The following is a 17,390-nucleotide window of genomic DNA, read 5'->3' on the forward strand; positions in this document are numbered from 1 at the left end:
TGATTGAGGTGTTCAACATCGAGGGGCATGGATAGGGAGCAGCTGTTCCCCTTAGTTGAAGGGCCAGTAATGAGGGGATGCAAGTTAAGTGAGGGGTGGGAGGTTTGGGGGAGGGGTTTGTGGAAAAACGTTTTTACTCAGAGGGTGATGACAGTCTGGAATGCACTGTCTGGGAGGGAGGCGGAGGTGGGATACCTCACATCCTTAAAAAAAAAATACCTGAATGAGTACTTTGCACGCCTTAATGTTCAAGGCTATGGGCCAAATGCTGGCAAGTGGGATTAGGTGGGCAGTTCAGGGTTTTTCATGCATTGGTACAGACTCGATGGGTCAAAGAGCTTCTTCTGCACTGTAGGATTCTGTGAAATGTGAGCATCACTAGGAAGGTCAGCATTTGATACCCATCTGTAATTGCCCTTGAACTGAGTGGATTGCTCAGTCATTTCAGAACAGTTAGAATCATTGCTGTGATTCTAGAGGCCAGACCAGGAAAGGTTGGCAGATTTCCTTCATGAAAGGACGTCAGTGAAGCCAGATGGGTTTTTCCAGCAATTGATGCAGGTTTCATGGTCGCCGTGTCTCAAAGCTTTGCTGTCGATTCCTTTCAGTTATATTTAAATTCCACCAGCTGCCAAGATCGGGTTTTAACCCATATCCTCAGAGCATTAGCCTGGGCTTCGGGATTGCTAGTCCAGTGACATTACCAGTAAACCACCATCTCCTTCTCCAGTTAGGCTGAAAGTCCTGTTTCTGTAGCTGTGCTTTGAATAGGATGTGTTTTGCCATCGTTTGATTTTAACTCATGAATTCTGGAATTATAGTTGACATTACTGTATTTTGCCTTAACTCAGTGATGAATCAGTTACTGTAATAGTCTCATGATTTAGACACATTTGAACAAAACTTTGCTCTCAAGCTTCAACATGAAGTGTGAAACATGATTGCAAGATTGCATTTTAGAGACAAAAACAGAACTTTCTTGCAATAATAGGAATGCATGTGAGAACGTTTATTTTTCTTTTAGGTGGAACCAACCAAGCCAGTCGTCCGTCCTTTTCGTAGACTGACTGCTCAGGAGGTTTGCTATCAACGGAGTTTGATGGCACAGCAGCAAGCAGCACAGCTGGCAGAAGTGGAAAAAGCAGTTAGCGCAACTTTCACCAATCGAGGAGAGAAGAAGAGAATTGCGCATAAGCCAAAAGCAGATGCAGTGCCATCAGCAAAACAGTGTAAGTTGTCAGTTCCTTTTTTGTGTAATACCATATGTAACTATTCTGATTGTTATATTTGCAATCCTTTGAATAATTCTGTGATCCATGCTCCCTTCCACCTCTGATCTGTGACCAATTTGCTCTTCCATTTGTCCCTGTCTGCATTAATGTCCATTAGTTGTTGATGATCGCGATTCACTGTTTTCTCTCCAGCTAAAAAGGCAGCAAGTGCAAATATGCAGTAAGGCTGTTCCACACTGAAAAGGCTTTATTAAAATAGAATTCATTCACTACAATTCTTAGCTCTACAACCTTTTGGAATCAGACACTTTTGATGACTAGCAGTGCCAAGTAGTTGAAGGCAGGAGTTCTGGTGTTTAATTTCTTACTAGATCTGTGATACGAAAGCCAATTTTAGGGCCTTAACTTGCACCTTTTCTGACATCAAATAACACAGGTGAAAGGTCACACCTTTTGAGTCGTAGAATCATACAGAGGCCTTTCAACCCATCAAGTCTACACAGATAAAACTACGCTCAATCTACTTTATTCTCACTTTCCAGCACTTGGCCCATAACCTTGACTGTTTTGATATTTCAAGTGCTCATCCGTGTACTTGTTTGTTTTTGACGTTTCCTGCTTCTGCCACCCTTCCTGGCAGTGCATTCCAGACACCTACCACCCTCTGGGTGAAAATAATTTCCTTCAAATCCCCTCTAAACTTCCTGCCTGTCACCTTAAAATTATGCCCATTGATCCTTCAACTTAAGGGAACACTGTTCCACCCAGTCCAAACCCCTCATAATCTTACACACCATAATCAGGTTGCCCCTTTAATGTACCGATGGCTGTAGAAGTGTTCTTCATCTTTCAAAAATAGCAAATACCAATAATGTGTACGCTCGTGTTGTCAGAGTATTGCATTTGTACCTCAGGATACAATTGTGAACTCTAGTTTATTGTCCTGTATAAATGTATGGATATAATATTTACTGTAGTATTGTCAGGGTTTTAGTAACTTGTTTTGTGTACTTTAGCTCCAGTAAAGCTGAAGATGGAACCTTTAAATAGAACTGTAGAATCTCCAAACTGCCCAAGGAACAGCAGCCTCGGTTTTAAGTCTCAAACCATTGCTGGTATGGCATCAAAAACTGCATCTAGTACAGTACAGAGGAGGATAGCACATGCTCCCACTTTGAAGGTAAACTTGCACATGTTGTCTCTATACAAGCTAGGAAACAGATATTGGAGCATTTAGAAGACTAGTGCAGCAGTTTTTTTCTGCAGCTTCTGATTCAGGTTCTGTTGCAGTAATCAGTTTGAAATTTTATTTCTCTATATCGGTTTAATATCCCCTTCTGTTTTTCTCATCAGTAGCTTCCTTTTTAAATTTGGAGTTGTGTTATGGGGTTACATTTCATTGTCATCAACAGCACTCTGGTACATTCTGCCCTGCCTCTCCTGTGTGCCACGTAACCAGCAATATTCTGTGTGAGCTACTTTGCTTTAGGCTTTCATTCCTCACAACACATGGCATTGCCTTGCATTAAGGGCTGCAAATTTTCTATCTGCCATCTGGTTTGAATTTTTCTGCTTTCATACTATATGGCACCATCACAAAAATCAGTGTTAGCATCCATTATCTAAAATGAAACAGGGTAGATACTCTGATCTCTCGCATTTGTTGTTGAAATATTCAAGGAAGCACCAGTCTGGTGCATTTACTTTGCAAAACAAATTTGTAGTAAATGATTCCCCAGCCAACAGCCTCTGAGAATTTTGCGTGCTTTGGAAAGATTAGCTTTGAAAGCAAGGTGTCAAAGCAGATGTTGCCAGACCCACATTGCCAGCATTTTCTGTTTACAGTTCAGATTTTTTTTTGAAGTTTATTTGTTCGTGTCACAAGTAGGTTTACATTAACGCTGCAATGAAGTTACTGTGAATATCCCCTGGTCGCCACACTCCGGCACTTGTTTGAATACACTGAGTGAGAATTTAGCATGGCCGACGCATCTAATCAGCACGTCTTTCAGACTGTGGGGAAAAACCAGAGCACCTGGAGGAAACCCACACAGGCATGAGGAGAATATGCAGACTTCGCGCACATAGTCACCCAAGCCGGGAATCAAACCCGAGCCCGTGGCACTGTGAGGCAATAGTTCTAATCACTGTGCCAATGTGCTTTTGCCTTTGTGTTATCATTTAAGTAATGCTATCTTATCTGGAGGCTTGCAGCTTCTTTTGAAACTGATCTTTAGAAAACTTGCAAATTCTTGGTGCTGTTGACTGTGGATCATTGTTTTCAATTTTGTTTGCCAAAGTAGATGTGTTGGAAAAGTCCTTTTGTTTTATTGACTATTCTAACAATGTGATTATGACTGATCAGAGATCTGTTTCACTCTGCATATTTTAATCCGTCTGATTTGTGAATTTCTAGCTTCAAGTATTGTAGACGCTTGTGCTGAGTTTTCTGCAGAAGCTAAAAATAGGCAATAACCCAACAAGTAGTTGATTGTAATCTGTAACTGTCTCTAATAGTGAAATATTTGTTCCAACTCCTTTTGTGCTTGTAATATTTTGGAGTTTCAGAGAAGTTAGTAGTAACTGAATTTTTCAAAAGAACTGTCTTGGGCTTATTGATATATTTAGACGTTACATCTGGCACAATGTGTCCTCCAATAATTCCGACTTTGCAATTGTAACTAAATTTCTGTTGTGGACACCATTATGTATCATTATCTCTAACCAATGTGAAACATGTTTGATGTTGTGCAAACTTGTCTTATGGAGGGCCAAGATTTCTATTCCATCAGTCTGAGACAGTCTCGGTGGCCCTTCGTTTTGGAAGGATCTCGAGTGCTGAATTATATGATGGACTGACCAAATGTTCAGTCAAGGGACTGCTTTAATGAGATAAAGGCAGAACAAGTTTATTAAGTTTTCAGGTAAGCTAAAGCAATAGACTTGGGCAGTAATTTACAATCTTATGTGGGCTATGTAATTCTCGCATTATGACCTGATGGGGTGTCTCAAATATTTCACTTCTTACAGCTTTTGATCTTCAGATTCTTTTCTGTTCTCTTTCTTCCTCCTCTTTGTTTCTTGTCTTGTTTTCTAAATTTTTCCACTGTGTGAATCTGATCGGGAGGCACTCCTTAATCCTGGCTCTTTTCTTATTAATCTCTTCCTTGTCCAATTATTTTCTGCCTTGCGATCATGCTTTTCTTGACCAACCAGGAACAGTTTATGTTGTTTTTGCTAACATTATATATTTACATAATGCCTTTTGTATTTACCTTTATATCTTGAGCCTTTTGCATACCGTGCTTTCTTATCTCGTACAGAAAGACATCTATATTCCATTCTTGTGCAAGCAGTTTCTCACAGGCAGCACTGAAGGTTTCGCTATTTGTTACAGCAGGCAGCAGAACTTGACAAGCTCCCAGAGTTCCTCCCTCTACCTTGACATCTTTTCTATATTTCGCCACACTTCTAAGTTTTCCCACTTTATTGAACAACCGAATTCCTAGATGTTAGTTTCAAATAACGAAGTTAGATTTTAATGAGTAGATTTTTGGTTAGTAATCTAATAATCTTACATTTCTGAAAGAGTTGAATCCTAACTTATTATACCCAGTATTCCTTAACATGTTTCATATCCTCAGCACATCCCAAAACACCTAATCTGTTGCTTTTAGAATGTGTTGGCTTGTTTTGCAGGCAGAACGTGCAGACTCTGCGCACAGAGTGACGCAAGATTGTGCTGCAATATCATTTGAAATATGTACTGTTAACTGTTGTGTATGATTTTGATGCATTCACCTGTGCTACTTCCATTCCCACCAGCATTGAGTTTTTCCATTCAGATTTGTGCTATCTTATTCAATGATGTCATCACCTTCATTGGACTAAAATCAGAACAGTACTTGCAATTTGGGTGGCAACAAATAAACAACATTAGAAAAAAATGGATACAAAATTGTGAGAGAAGGTGGCTCAGTTGTTAGCACGGCTGCCTTACAGTGCCAGGGATCCGGGTTTGATTCCTGGCTTTGTCACTGTGTGTGGAGTCTGCACGTTCTTGCCATGTCTGCGTGCGTTTCCTTCAGGTGCTCCGGTTTCCTCCCACAGTCCGAAAAACGTGGTGGTTAGGTGCGTTGGCCATGCTAAATTCTGCCGAATAGGCACCTGAGTGTGGCGATTAGGGGATTTTCACAGTAACTTCATTGCAGTGTTAATATAGGACTACTTGTGACACTAAAATAAACTTTAACTTAAATCTTGAAATCATTTTTATTAAATCATCATGAGAATGAATGGTAAAATACCTGGATAATTCGCATCTAATTATCTTTGAACTGTGACCTCCAATTAATATGCATATCCTACAACTGGAGGCAACAGTTCAGAGATAATTAGATATGAATTATCTAAGTATTTCACCATATATACAATATATATTTAAATGTTGTCTGAGAGTAGGGAAGAAAGTAGTGTATACTTAATTGCAGGATTAACTGTTCTGTCTTCTTTGCACCAAAAAACTAATTCGCACTTAGCGAGTTCTCCAAAGGGAGGTCAATTCTCAAAGGCAATAAAAATGCTGGACTGGCCAACAACACCCACATCCCATGAAGTAACTTGTAAAAATTTAAGAAATGAATCTTGCATAGGTTTTCCTCCTCTGAGGGAAGAGTACATGCAACACTTACACAAGGCAGTGTTTACTTGTATCAAAATCATGTTAGCACCTGCTATCTGAGAAGTGGGGTAAAATCTGTTGCTAAAATATTAGGAAAAACACCAGAGCTAAATAAAACACCTCCTTTGCTATTTTTCCCCAAAAATTAGTCAAGCTTGAAGAGGCCCACAATTCCTACAGAATATGGCTCCAAAGTTCCTACCAATGTGAGACAGCGGTATTTGAATGTGTTCATTGACGAATGTTTGAAATTCTGTGGATCTGAACAAATGGCTTTTGAAAAGGTACAAGATTTTATATCTATGGTATGTTATTAAAATAATGCTTGGGAAATGCATGCTAATTCTAATGATGAAGGTTTCTAAGAATTTAAGTAAATTGCTAAAAACTTAACAGTTTGTGAAGAAGCTTATGTCAAGTTACTTTTGCATAAGTGTCTTGTTTTAATCGGGGACTGCTTTTTAGTTACAATTGAGAATAAATTTGTTGTTGTTTAAATTTCTCTTGCTCTCGTAAAATATAACCTCTGGATGTTGAAAATGGCCTTCGGTCGAGCAGCATTTGCAAAAAGAAAGATGATACTGTGAATATAAAATCCACCGCAACTTGCATTTATCCGGCAACTTTTAAAACAGTAAAATATCCCATGATGTTTTACGCAAGATATAAAATGTTAAGGAATTTTGGGGGGGGAAAGGTGACTAAAATTGGGTTGGAAGAAGGTTTTTACAAAGAATTAGAGAAAGCAGAAGTGTTTGGTCAGCTGGTTCCAGAGAATGAGACCAAGGTGGCTGAAGACTTTGCCACCAATGGAAAGGCAATAGAATGGTGGAGTTTGAGAACCCAAACTATTGAGAAAGGGAGCTGGAGGAGATTGCAGAGGTAGGATTGAAAAGATTGAGGAGAATTTCAAGATGAATGTAAGAATTTTAAATGTAACATTTTTAGGGTTTTTTAATTCTTAGTGTTCTGTGACACTACTTTTTTGTTGTGTTAAAGTGAAAAAAGAACTGATTAGCACGAGGAAATTTGGAACCTTAACCTAGTTATGTTTTGTCTTAAACTCTACTTTTGAAAATAACCTGCTAAATTTGTAGCTTGCTGCTCAGGCTTGTACTTCACAGTATTATTTCAACTGAGTAAATGCAGATTAATCTTGCTACAGTAGAAAATAGGAACCCATGATATTTCCTCAACGTGGATATGTCTTAGTTAATTGTTATGTATAAAGTATACTTGACCAGCTGTGATATTTCCACTTGAATGTTGCAGGCTTTAAGTGAAGAGAATACTGTATATCAACGAAGTACTAGCAGGACAGTGTACCTGAATGTGGCTGTAAATACCTTAAAGAAGCTGAGGAGTCAAAATGATGCCATACCATCACCTACAAAGAGTATGTTGCTACATGATAGTTACTAGTTTACTTACCATCAGACTATAATACTACTGCCTTTTGTGTTCTCCTCTTTACTCCTGAAGACATTGACTATTTAGGAAGATACAGTTTCACTGACTTGCTCAGCTGTTTGATTACATTAGTGATCAGCATATCTAATAATGACTCTCTCTTGCCCATTTAATAGAGCAAAAAGAGCTCAATCTCTTACAGCATCCACAAGAGCACTTGCACAATAACTTTCATATATTTGTGCGGCACAGTGGTTAGCACTGCTACCTCACAGTGCCAGGAACACAGTTTGATCCCTGGCTTGGGTCACTGTCTGTGCAGAGTCTGTATGTTCTTCCCGTGTCTGTGTGGGGTTTCCTCCGGATGCTCCAGTTTCCTTTGACAGTCCAAAAGACGTACTGGTTGGGTGCATTGGCTATTTAAATTCTCCCTCAGTACACCCTGACAGGCGCCAGAGTGTGGCGACTAGGGGATTTTCACAGTAACTTCATTGCAATGTTAATGCAAACCGCCTTGTGACACTAATAAATAAACTTTGAAACTTTAATATAGTGCCTTTAATATAGAAAAATATTACTATAATAATATTTCAGTGTTAGGTTAGCACAGGATTAAGCAATTCAGTTGAAAATGGTTCAGAAGAGGAGCAGGTGGTGAGTCACATGGAAGATCTTATAAGAGGATAAAGGGTGAGACAGGAGAGAATCCAGAGAAATATCTAGCATTAGGGCAAAGGAAGACTGGGAGGAGATTTGACTTCGTGGGCAATTAGAGGTCTGGGGGTGATGAGATCTAAAAGGAAGTGTATGTTAATGACTTTTTAAGTCAAACCATGAAAGTAGAGGGATCCTGTGAGACCGCAACATCAAAACACCATTAATGTGATAGCAGGAGGGAGTAGGTTAGGAAAATTGGGATTGTGAAGTGAATTGAGATGATGATTGAAATTACAGAGGATTAGTAGATGCGCAGTACCAAGGCTGAGGAAGAGTGGTGCATCGGGAGAGAAATTTGGGATGGAATTAGAAATGTAATAGAGCATGAACATTTTAAAGGTGAGAAAGAAGGTGCCAGAGAAACAGGAAGGGTTAGAGTGTAATTTGACAATGCCAAACTCTGGCAATTTGGGGAGGGAAAGTGAGGAGGCCTCAATAAGAGGCAAGATGTAGTAACCCATGAGCCAGGTTTCTGCCAATCTATGATAATAATGCTATTGTCCACAATGTTATTGATGAAAGGACCTTCTTTGCAAGTGAACAGATGGGTGATCTAAAGTGAAATGTGGAGAGAAGCAGTAATTTTTGACCTGCTGGAACAAGTTAAGGGGGCAAAGGTTGGTGTCAGCAGAAATTGCTGGAGAAATCCCTATTGCAGATTGAGGTTTTACCCAAACTCTTAATGAAGTGCACAGTAGGACACCTGGTTTCATAAGGAGATTATGAACTGAAACCTCAAATTTCATTCTCCAGCATGTATTGATCAGTGTTGCTAAAGTCTAACAAATAACAACTAATTGCAATCTTTCAGTTATTGAAGAATAGTTGGTATGCTGTTCACATTCACCTGTCACCTTGAAGGGTCCAGACATATGCCTATTAGGCTAAATCTACTTGGTCAAATTTATTTTCCAGTGAACCTAATATAGACAAAGAAAAGAAGACAGCAAGATATTGATGTAGTCCGATAGCCAATCCTGCACAATCTGTCAGCTGTTTGAAACAAGGAATGTAAATAATTACTGTTAAACCATAGATTCTGCAACAAATCTGCCAACAGTCGATGACATCTTAATTGAAGAGATATTTTAGATACTTCATTGAAAGGCATTTCTGAACTGGTTAATTTTACTTTCAAAGACTGGCCTTTTAAGGGAGTATTTGGTGCTCATTTACCATTGGTATGAAGCGGGTTGGCTTGTCACCAACTTTATAGTTTCTACGTGAGTCTTAACTTGAAAGTCCAACCCGAGAGTGAAAGGAAATAAAATGAGATTCCGCTGTGGACGCCAGCCCAATCTGCTTCACTTCGGAGTAATTCAGGGCCTTGGGACTTGATTCATGCTACACTTGTTTAGTGTTGCAAAATGGAAATCAATTGCTGAATTTATGTGAAATGAATACCTCCCCCAAGATGTTTAAAAGCAGTTTGGTATCCTTTGTTTCTGAGTGCTCAGATGCTGCTTTGCTGTTTTCACCGAGACAGCTCCCTTAGGTGATTGGTGTTGTAAATGTGAGTGGGTTCTTTCAGGCTCGTGGCTTTTACACTGTCCACATGAACCTGATGGGGTTTTGCGAAACATCAATTTGTTCAAGAGCCGTGTTCAATAAGATTTCAGTAGTCTGTGTTTCAAACTATGGCACTTAGAAGGGAAGTATGTAGGAAGTGTAAAACACATGAAATTAATAAATTGCACTCCTGAAAATTTTGTCAATTGACACCATTCAGAAAGAGGTGCTGCTTGTTGGTATATGAAGCAATGCTTCGTGTTACAGTTATAATAGAGAAAGCTGTTGGCAAGAAAACCAATGTCTCTAATAGAGAGAAGTCTTTGGGTTCTTGTTTTTTTTCTCGCCTGGAATGTTATTAATTACTGACTAAGCACTCTGAAAAGTTTCTAATTAATTTTGTTTCCACTACTCACTGTGCCTTCGCTCAGAGCCTGCTGCTGTATGTGCCAACAAGAAAGTCCAGTCTCATGAAGCAATGCTTGGGGGAAAATTGGCCATGAAGACAAGTTTCACTCTAAATCGATCTGGAAAACAGCAAGATGTTGAACTTGCCGGTGAGTGAAAGTTTCTAAAATATTTAGTACCTGCCAGATTCATATTCGTATTTATCTGTTCTTCAGCAACCTTAAGTTGAGTCTGCATGTAATGTGATCATACAGTGGATTGGAATCTCCAGTATGCCATGATGTGGCTCTGAACAAAGTGCCTTGCTGATCTTTGTCACAATGCTGGTGAGACACTGAATGAAGATCAGACACTTCCCCATAGCAAGTGAAGAAATTGACAAGGAAGCTCGACGTGGCCGGTAGCATAAGCAGCACTGGCAAAAGATTAGCAGCAGGCCCCTAACCACATGATTGTTACACTATAAAACTTTGACGATTAGTAACAGCATCGAGGAGTGAACTGCAAAAATTGTCATCCAGATTGTGTTCAGTCATAAACTGCTGTCAACTTTGCTGTGAATGAATGGAAGTCTTATTTCATTGCAGGTGCAATGTTGTACAAGAGACTGACCGAGTACGTTTTAACGGAAGAGCAATTGCAAGAAAATAGCTACCCAAGGCCTCATCCAGAGAAGCCTGGTATTGCAGTGCTTTATAATCAGGATGAGAGAAAGAATAACACTGACCGTAAGTAAATGTATACCACCAATAAAAGTTATTTTTTTAAAAAAAACCTTTTAAAAGGCACCAACAGATTTTTCTTCAGAGTACTTTTAACTTTTGTATTCTGAAAGTTAGTGTTCAGAGTAAGCAAACCAACCAATTCTCTTCCAGCATCCGCAAAATAATTTTTATTAATGGCCAAATGAAACTGTAGAGCTGGAATTTTGAAGCAGCAGTAAATTTCTCTTCCTTATCTTACAACCTACAATTTTCACCTTTTTACTGTAAAACTCAATGGCAATTTTAAACTCCCCTAACTGCTTTTAATTACCAGAAACAACACTGTTCATGATGCTGTCTAAAATCTTAATTTTGTTTTCATATCTGCCAGTTTCCTCTTCCTCTGTTCTTAATAATGCCTGGGCAACTTTTAAGAATCAAATATCCCAAACTTATCATATCTGTTGTCATTATTGTCAAAATACTTGTTGCTAATTGCCATCCAAGATTAAGCTCAAGTGACATTTCTTCATGTGTGAGTCTGAACCTAACCTTTTGGCTGCTTGAAGGCTCAGCTGAGTTGTGTGGATTATGTAATTTTTGCATTGGGGTAAAACCAGACCTGAGTGAGTTTCAGCTGACTACAGGATGCTGCAGCTGCAGGGCATTAATGATTATTTAATGCAGCCACAGGCGCCTGTGCATATTTGTTGAAGGCAGTATTCCTTTAAGGGGCTGCCTCTTTTACTTTGTCCCTTGGTTCGTTTGATTTGATTTAATTGATTTATACAGAAGAGTTGAGATAATGCGTTTTGGAGGGTGTAATACAGATAGGAAATATACAGTAAATGGCAGAACTCTTCAGAGTACTGTTAGGCAAAGGGGACTGGGTGTACAGGTACATAGGTCATTGAAAATAGCAATGCAGTTGGAAAAGGTAGTCAAGAAGGCATATGGCATGCTTGCCTTCATCAGCCAAGGCATTGAGTTTAAAAATTGACAAGCCACGTTGCAGTTTTATTGACCTTAGTTAGGCTGCACTTGGAATATAGTGTTCAATTCTGGTCACCACACTACCAGAAGGATGTGGAGGCTTTGGAGAGGGTGCAGAAAAGATTTACCAGGATGTTGCCTAGCATGGAGGGCATTAGCTATGAGAAGAGGTTGGAGAAACTTGGTTTGTTCTCACTGGAATGACGGAGGTTGAGGGGTGACCTGGTAGAAGTCTACAAGATTGAGAGGCATGGACAGAGTGGATAGTCAGAAACTTTTTCCCAGAGTGGAAGAGTCAGTTACTAGGGGGCACAAATTTAAGGTGCGAGGTTTAAAGGAGATGTACAAGGCAGATTTTTTTTTAAAGAGTACTGGGTGCCTGGAACTTGTTCCCAGGGGATGTAGTGGAAGCGGATATGATAATGACTTTAAAGGGGAATCTTGACAAATACACGAATAGAATGGGAATAGAAAGATATGGTCCCTGGAAGGACAGGGGTTTTAGTTAAGTCGGGCAGTATGGTTGGTACAGGCTTGGAGGGCCGAAGAGCCTGTTCCTGTGCTATAATTTTCTTAGTTGAAACCCTCCCAAATGCCCCAACTGTGACAGCTGTGTCACCCTGGGGGAGAGGCCAGATTTGGGGTTGGGGACTACTTTGAGCAAATTGACTTTTGAACCAGTGTGATTAATCATGGAATTGAAATGCACGTGACTATGTAAGACAGTCATACCCATTTCAACTTCCATGATCATTTTTGCTGTTATTGTCAGTGTTATCCAATGCATCTAGATGGAAAACATGCAGAAGCTCCAGGCCCGAATTGTGGTGGACTATTTAACTGCAGATGCATCACATCAGAGCCATTGTCATCAGGTGTTGCATTAAACCTAAAGTGCAAAAATAGACCATTCAGCCCAACTGGTCTATGCCAGCATTTATGCTGCACACCATCCTTCTCCCATCTCGTTTCATCTAATCCTGTCAGCATACTCTTCCATTCTGTGCTCTCTCATATTTCTGTAGCTTGTCTTTGGATGTCCTATACTATTTTCCTCATTCCACATTTTGCCACTCTGAGTAAAGATGGTTCTCCAGAATTCCCTATTGAATTTATTAGTGACTGTTATGGTCCCTGGTTTTTGTATATTTTAAGGGTGAAGGGGGAAAAGTTTAAAGGGAATATTGGGGAGGGGGTGGGGGTTCTTCACACACAGTGGTTGGAGTGTGGAATGAACTGCCAGATGAAGTGGTAAATGCGGGCTCAATTTTATCATTTAAGAAAAACTTGGACAGGTACATGGATGAGAGGGGTGTGGAGGGATATGGTCCAGGTGCAGATCAGTGCGACTAGGCAGAAAAATGGTTTGGCACAGCCAAGAAGGGCCAAAAGGCCTGTTTCTGTGCTGTAATGTTCTATGGAAACAGATTCTGTGTCCTAGATCACCTTTCTGATATTTGTGACCTTGCTCAGTTTTTCCAGATAATTATAATTTCTTTCTGATATTATCTTTACAGATTTCTTTGCTTTCCATTTTCTCTAATGCTTCTATATCTGGATTATAATAAGGATATAAAAACTGTACACAGTATTGCATGGTCTTACCAAGGTTTTGCATGAGTTTAACATGACTTTCCTGTTTTCCAATCCTCTGTCTAGAAGTGAATCCCATTTTGTTTGTTTTTCTCAATGGCTTATTAACTTGTTGCTATTTTTAGTGACTTGTTTATCTATATCCCAGAATCCTTTGCTCCTCATCCTTGTTGCATCTTCTACTGCTCAGGCAGTATGTAGTCATACTTGCCTGTATTTCTCATATTTAATCCCAAGATGAACCTCCAACCACATTATTTAAGATCACATGTTTCCACATCGGTAGTGTTGCTCAACCTTGTCCTGTCTCAGCTTATCTGCTGAAATGCTTGATCATATCTTTGTCATCTCAAATCCAATATTCCAACATGTTCCTAGCTAGTCTCACACTGTATCCTTTATGAATTTAAGTTCATCCAAAACTCTGCTGCCATATCTTCACTCACACTCAGCCCTGTTCATCTATCACCGATATGCTCACTGACTTGTCTTGACCCAGTCAATCAGCATCTTCGTTCTAAAATTCTCACCCTTCCAAACCTTGCTATGGCGTGCCCCCTCCGTATTTCTACAATTGCCTTCTGTCCAAAACCCTCTGTGCAATTCTGGCTCCTTGAGTATCCCCAATTTGAGTGTTCCACCATTGGATGTGTCTATTAGGGTAGGAAATAGTTAACAGTCAGGTTAGTAACTATAGGTTAATTGGTTAAGCACATCACTGGCTGTATATAAAGGGAAAACAGGTGTAAAATGGTAGTTTTACATCAGTAAGAATAGAGCTCTGTAGAAGAAGGCAGGACATGGCCTGAAATTTTCCAGCCCTTTTGGAGGGTGTGGGCCGCACACAACCCTATAGAAATTGGTGGAACTAGAGGATCCTGTTGCCGGCCGAAGGTGGGCTGCCTCTGCCGCTGGAAAATATGCTGCAGGGGCGCTGGAAAATCCTACCTTTGCTTTCTCTTTTTATTTACTGATTAGCCATTGGAGTGTAACAATATCTTCAGCTGCCTAGGCCCTAAGCGCTGGAATTTCTTTCCTACACCTCTTTGCCCCTCTGCTCACTTTTCTCCTTTAAGACACACCTTTTTTGACCACGATTTTGGCCTTCTGACCTAAGATCACCTTCCAGGGCTTGATGTATTGGTTTATAATGCTCCAGCCAGAGTACTTTAAAACACGATATAACTGCAAATTGTCATTGAACTTCATTTACAAACTAATCACCATTCTGCAAGTTTAGTCACACGTTCCTATCCAGCATGGGTTCTTGGATAGTGGTCAGGTGATTAAATTCCCCTACTGATTCAACCAGTTTGGCCTTCCTATAGCTGCTGTAGCTTAGGTTGGCAGATTCCGTTGCTGACACCCTAAACCAGCTGAACTGTCAAATGAGCATGGACATGATTTCTAAAAGCAAAAAGACTCGATGGACTTTTGAAGCCTACTATAATAGTGTATAATTTAAATGTAACTGATTTCTAAAACCTCTGCAAGTGGTTGTCAGTTCCAGGTATCAGATTATGCCTGCCACTTGTCTGCTCAAACAAGCTGTCCGAATATAAGAACATAAAACTGGCCTTACCAGTTAAAGCAGAGAAGTATTTGTATAATGGCTCTTCAAAATCAATTTGTACTAATGAAACATCCATGATGTTGCAAAAGAGGAGTTATGAGCAAGTGAAGCTGCGATGGAGGGCAGGGAATAATTATACCATGGTGCATTTGTGTAATGGAGTTCCTGTTTAGGAGTTTCAAAATTTATCCTTGCATTTACTAAATTTTTCCACACTACTCCATAATGAATTCCGTTGAATCTTAGTAATGGCAATTCCGAAAGCATTAACAGTTGGTTGAAGTATTAGAGTTTCTTTTTGTGCAAGTGGAGGAAATTGATGTGTAATATGAAGATGTTGCAGCGCCACCTGTTGTGGAGCTGTGTTTGCAGCCTACAAATAATTTCACTAAATAATTTCCACTCTAAACATAGACATTGGGTTTTATAAAGGAAAAATTGTCAAGTATGATAGTATATAGTTCTATAATCAGAGATTATATGCAGGTTGAGTGACTAACTAATAAATGCTTAGGGTGTGTGATGACAACTTCTGGAAATTCCATGCAGCTGAATATGTGTATTTGTGTTTTACTGTCTAAAATGTACATATTTCATGTCTGTGTGTTTATAACCTTAGCTCTAATAAGGATCTGCTGCCGCTGTGGAGCTGAGTATAATGTATCCATTAGTGGGGATTGTATCCGCAAAGAAGAGTGCAACTACCACTGGGGACGATTACGCCGACATAAAAGTGAGTACAATGTTGATATCTAATTGTGGAAATGATGTAAAGAGAAAGCTTGTTACGTGATTCGGGCACAGTTTTATGTTACACCAGTGAATATTTGAATGTAATTTTGTTTTGCCCTGACCAGTTTAAGAATCTTCTATCATGTGAGTATATTGGAATTAACATGTTACATAAACTGTACAGCATAGCAACAAACCATTCACTACAATTGGACTTCACTTGTGCTTACGCTGTACGCTCGTCTCCTTCAACCTGCTTCACCTAACCCTATCTATATAATGCCATTCAGCTCAGCTAGCCCTTGTTCCACATTCCGATCACTCAGGGAAAAAGATCCCCTGCATTTACTTTTGGATTTATTAGTGACTAACCTATATTTACGACCCTTAATTTTGGCCTCCTCCACAGCTAAAGACATTGTCTGTCTTATCAAACTTTCTTTAAAATCTGAAAGACTTCTAGCAGATTACGGCAATAAAATAAACCCTGCTTCAAAAGATCAGTATTGACTAACTCTTTGCCGCCCTTGTTGGTTAATGCACAAAATGTCAACATAAAATTGTTTGTTTACGTGTGTTGACACCATATTATTGTAATCCTGTAATGATATTTGAGGGAAAAATTCAGCTGTTGTACAGCTGGTCGATACGTCAGGAGGAATTCAAGTCGGATGCTGAAAGAGCAGGATAATTACTAATCGTAGCCTTTAAAGTCATTATGTTAAGTAGAGTTAATGGAGTTTTGTTTACTTATGTTCCCCTGTGATTTATGATTAGAATAATTGACAGGGTCATGTGATGTCATTTATGTGCAGTTCTGGGTCTGTAGCAAATAAAGCTTTTGCAGAAAGCAGTTATGTTTGTAGTCGAAGCTTGTATGAAGTGAGAAGGATTTCTCTCTCTCTCTCTCTCTCTCTCTCTCTTTCCCCCCCCCCCCCCCCCATATGATGTGGAGATGCTGGCATTGGACTGGGGTGAGCACGGTAAGAAGTCTCCCAACACAACAAAATCCAACAGGTTTATTTGGAATCGTGAGCTTTCAGAGCACTGTTCCTTCATCAGGTCAGACTCCTTTGAAGCAGTGCTCCAAAAACTCGTGATTCCAAATAAACCTATTGGACTGTAACCTGGTGTTGTAAGACTTCTTACTGTGCTCGCTTTGAAAGCTCCAAGACTGTTAACAAACTTTAGAGCATTTATGCCTGGGTTTGCTAACTTTATTTAAAAGTGAATTTGATCTATGTATGAATGGGGCTTATTTTGAACTGGAACAGTCATAAGCTAGAAAGTAAAATTGCTTCCATTCATTTTTAAATATTATTCAACTGTTAATTAAGTTGCTTCATTTGTTAGAGTAATATTTAATGTTATTAATTAAAGTTGGTTTCATTATAAAAATCCCTCCTTTGTCAGTGAAATTTGTGGGCGGCACGGTAGCACAATGGTTAACACTGCTGCTTCACAGCTCCAGGGTCCTGGGTTCGATTCCAGGCTCGGGTCAGTGTCTATGTGGAGTTTGCACATTCTCCTTGTGTCTGCGTGGGTTTCCTTCGGGTACTCCAGTTTCCTCCCACAGTTCAAAGATGTGCGGGTTAAGTTGATTGGCCATGCTAAAATTCCCCCTTAGTGTCCAGGGATGTGTAGGTTAGAGGGATTAGTGGGTATAATATGTAAGGATATGGGGGTAGGGCCTGGGTGGGATTGTGTTCGGTGCAGACTCGATGGGCTTAAGGGCCTCTTTCTGCACTGTAGGGTTCTGTGAAATAATTCCTGGAAGGAAATATCCTTTCCTCACATTTTTGCCAAAATAGAAAAATTGTTGGGGGTCTGTTTTCATA

The 17,390-nt window shown here is 39.7% G+C and overlaps 1 protein-coding gene across 1 annotated transcript in view; it reads left to right on the forward strand.

The window, feature by feature from the left end:
* rexo1 (REX1, RNA exonuclease 1 homolog) overlaps positions 1 to 17,390 on the forward strand; it is a 75,271-nt gene that overhangs the window by 36,727 nt on the left and 21,154 nt on the right. The window contains exons 4-10 of the mRNA XM_080213300.1: positions 1,025 to 1,229; positions 2,249 to 2,412; positions 6,063 to 6,197; positions 7,186 to 7,309; positions 9,981 to 10,106; positions 10,545 to 10,685; positions 15,440 to 15,553. Coding sequence (XP_080069426.1) covers positions 1,025 to 1,229; positions 2,249 to 2,412; positions 6,063 to 6,197; positions 7,186 to 7,309; positions 9,981 to 10,106; positions 10,545 to 10,685; positions 15,440 to 15,553 — 1,009 coding nt within the window. The remainder of the gene's footprint in view (positions 1 to 1,024; positions 1,230 to 2,248; positions 2,413 to 6,062; positions 6,198 to 7,185; positions 7,310 to 9,980; positions 10,107 to 10,544; positions 10,686 to 15,439; positions 15,554 to 17,390) is intronic.

The sequence above is a fragment of the Carcharhinus amblyrhynchos genome, chromosome 26, assembly GCF_965287045.1.
Source record: "Carcharhinus amblyrhynchos chromosome 26, sCarAmb.v2.hapA, whole genome shotgun sequence".
In the NCBI taxonomy this organism is placed as follows: Eukaryota; Metazoa; Chordata; class Chondrichthyes; order Carcharhiniformes; family Carcharhinidae; genus Carcharhinus; species Carcharhinus amblyrhynchos.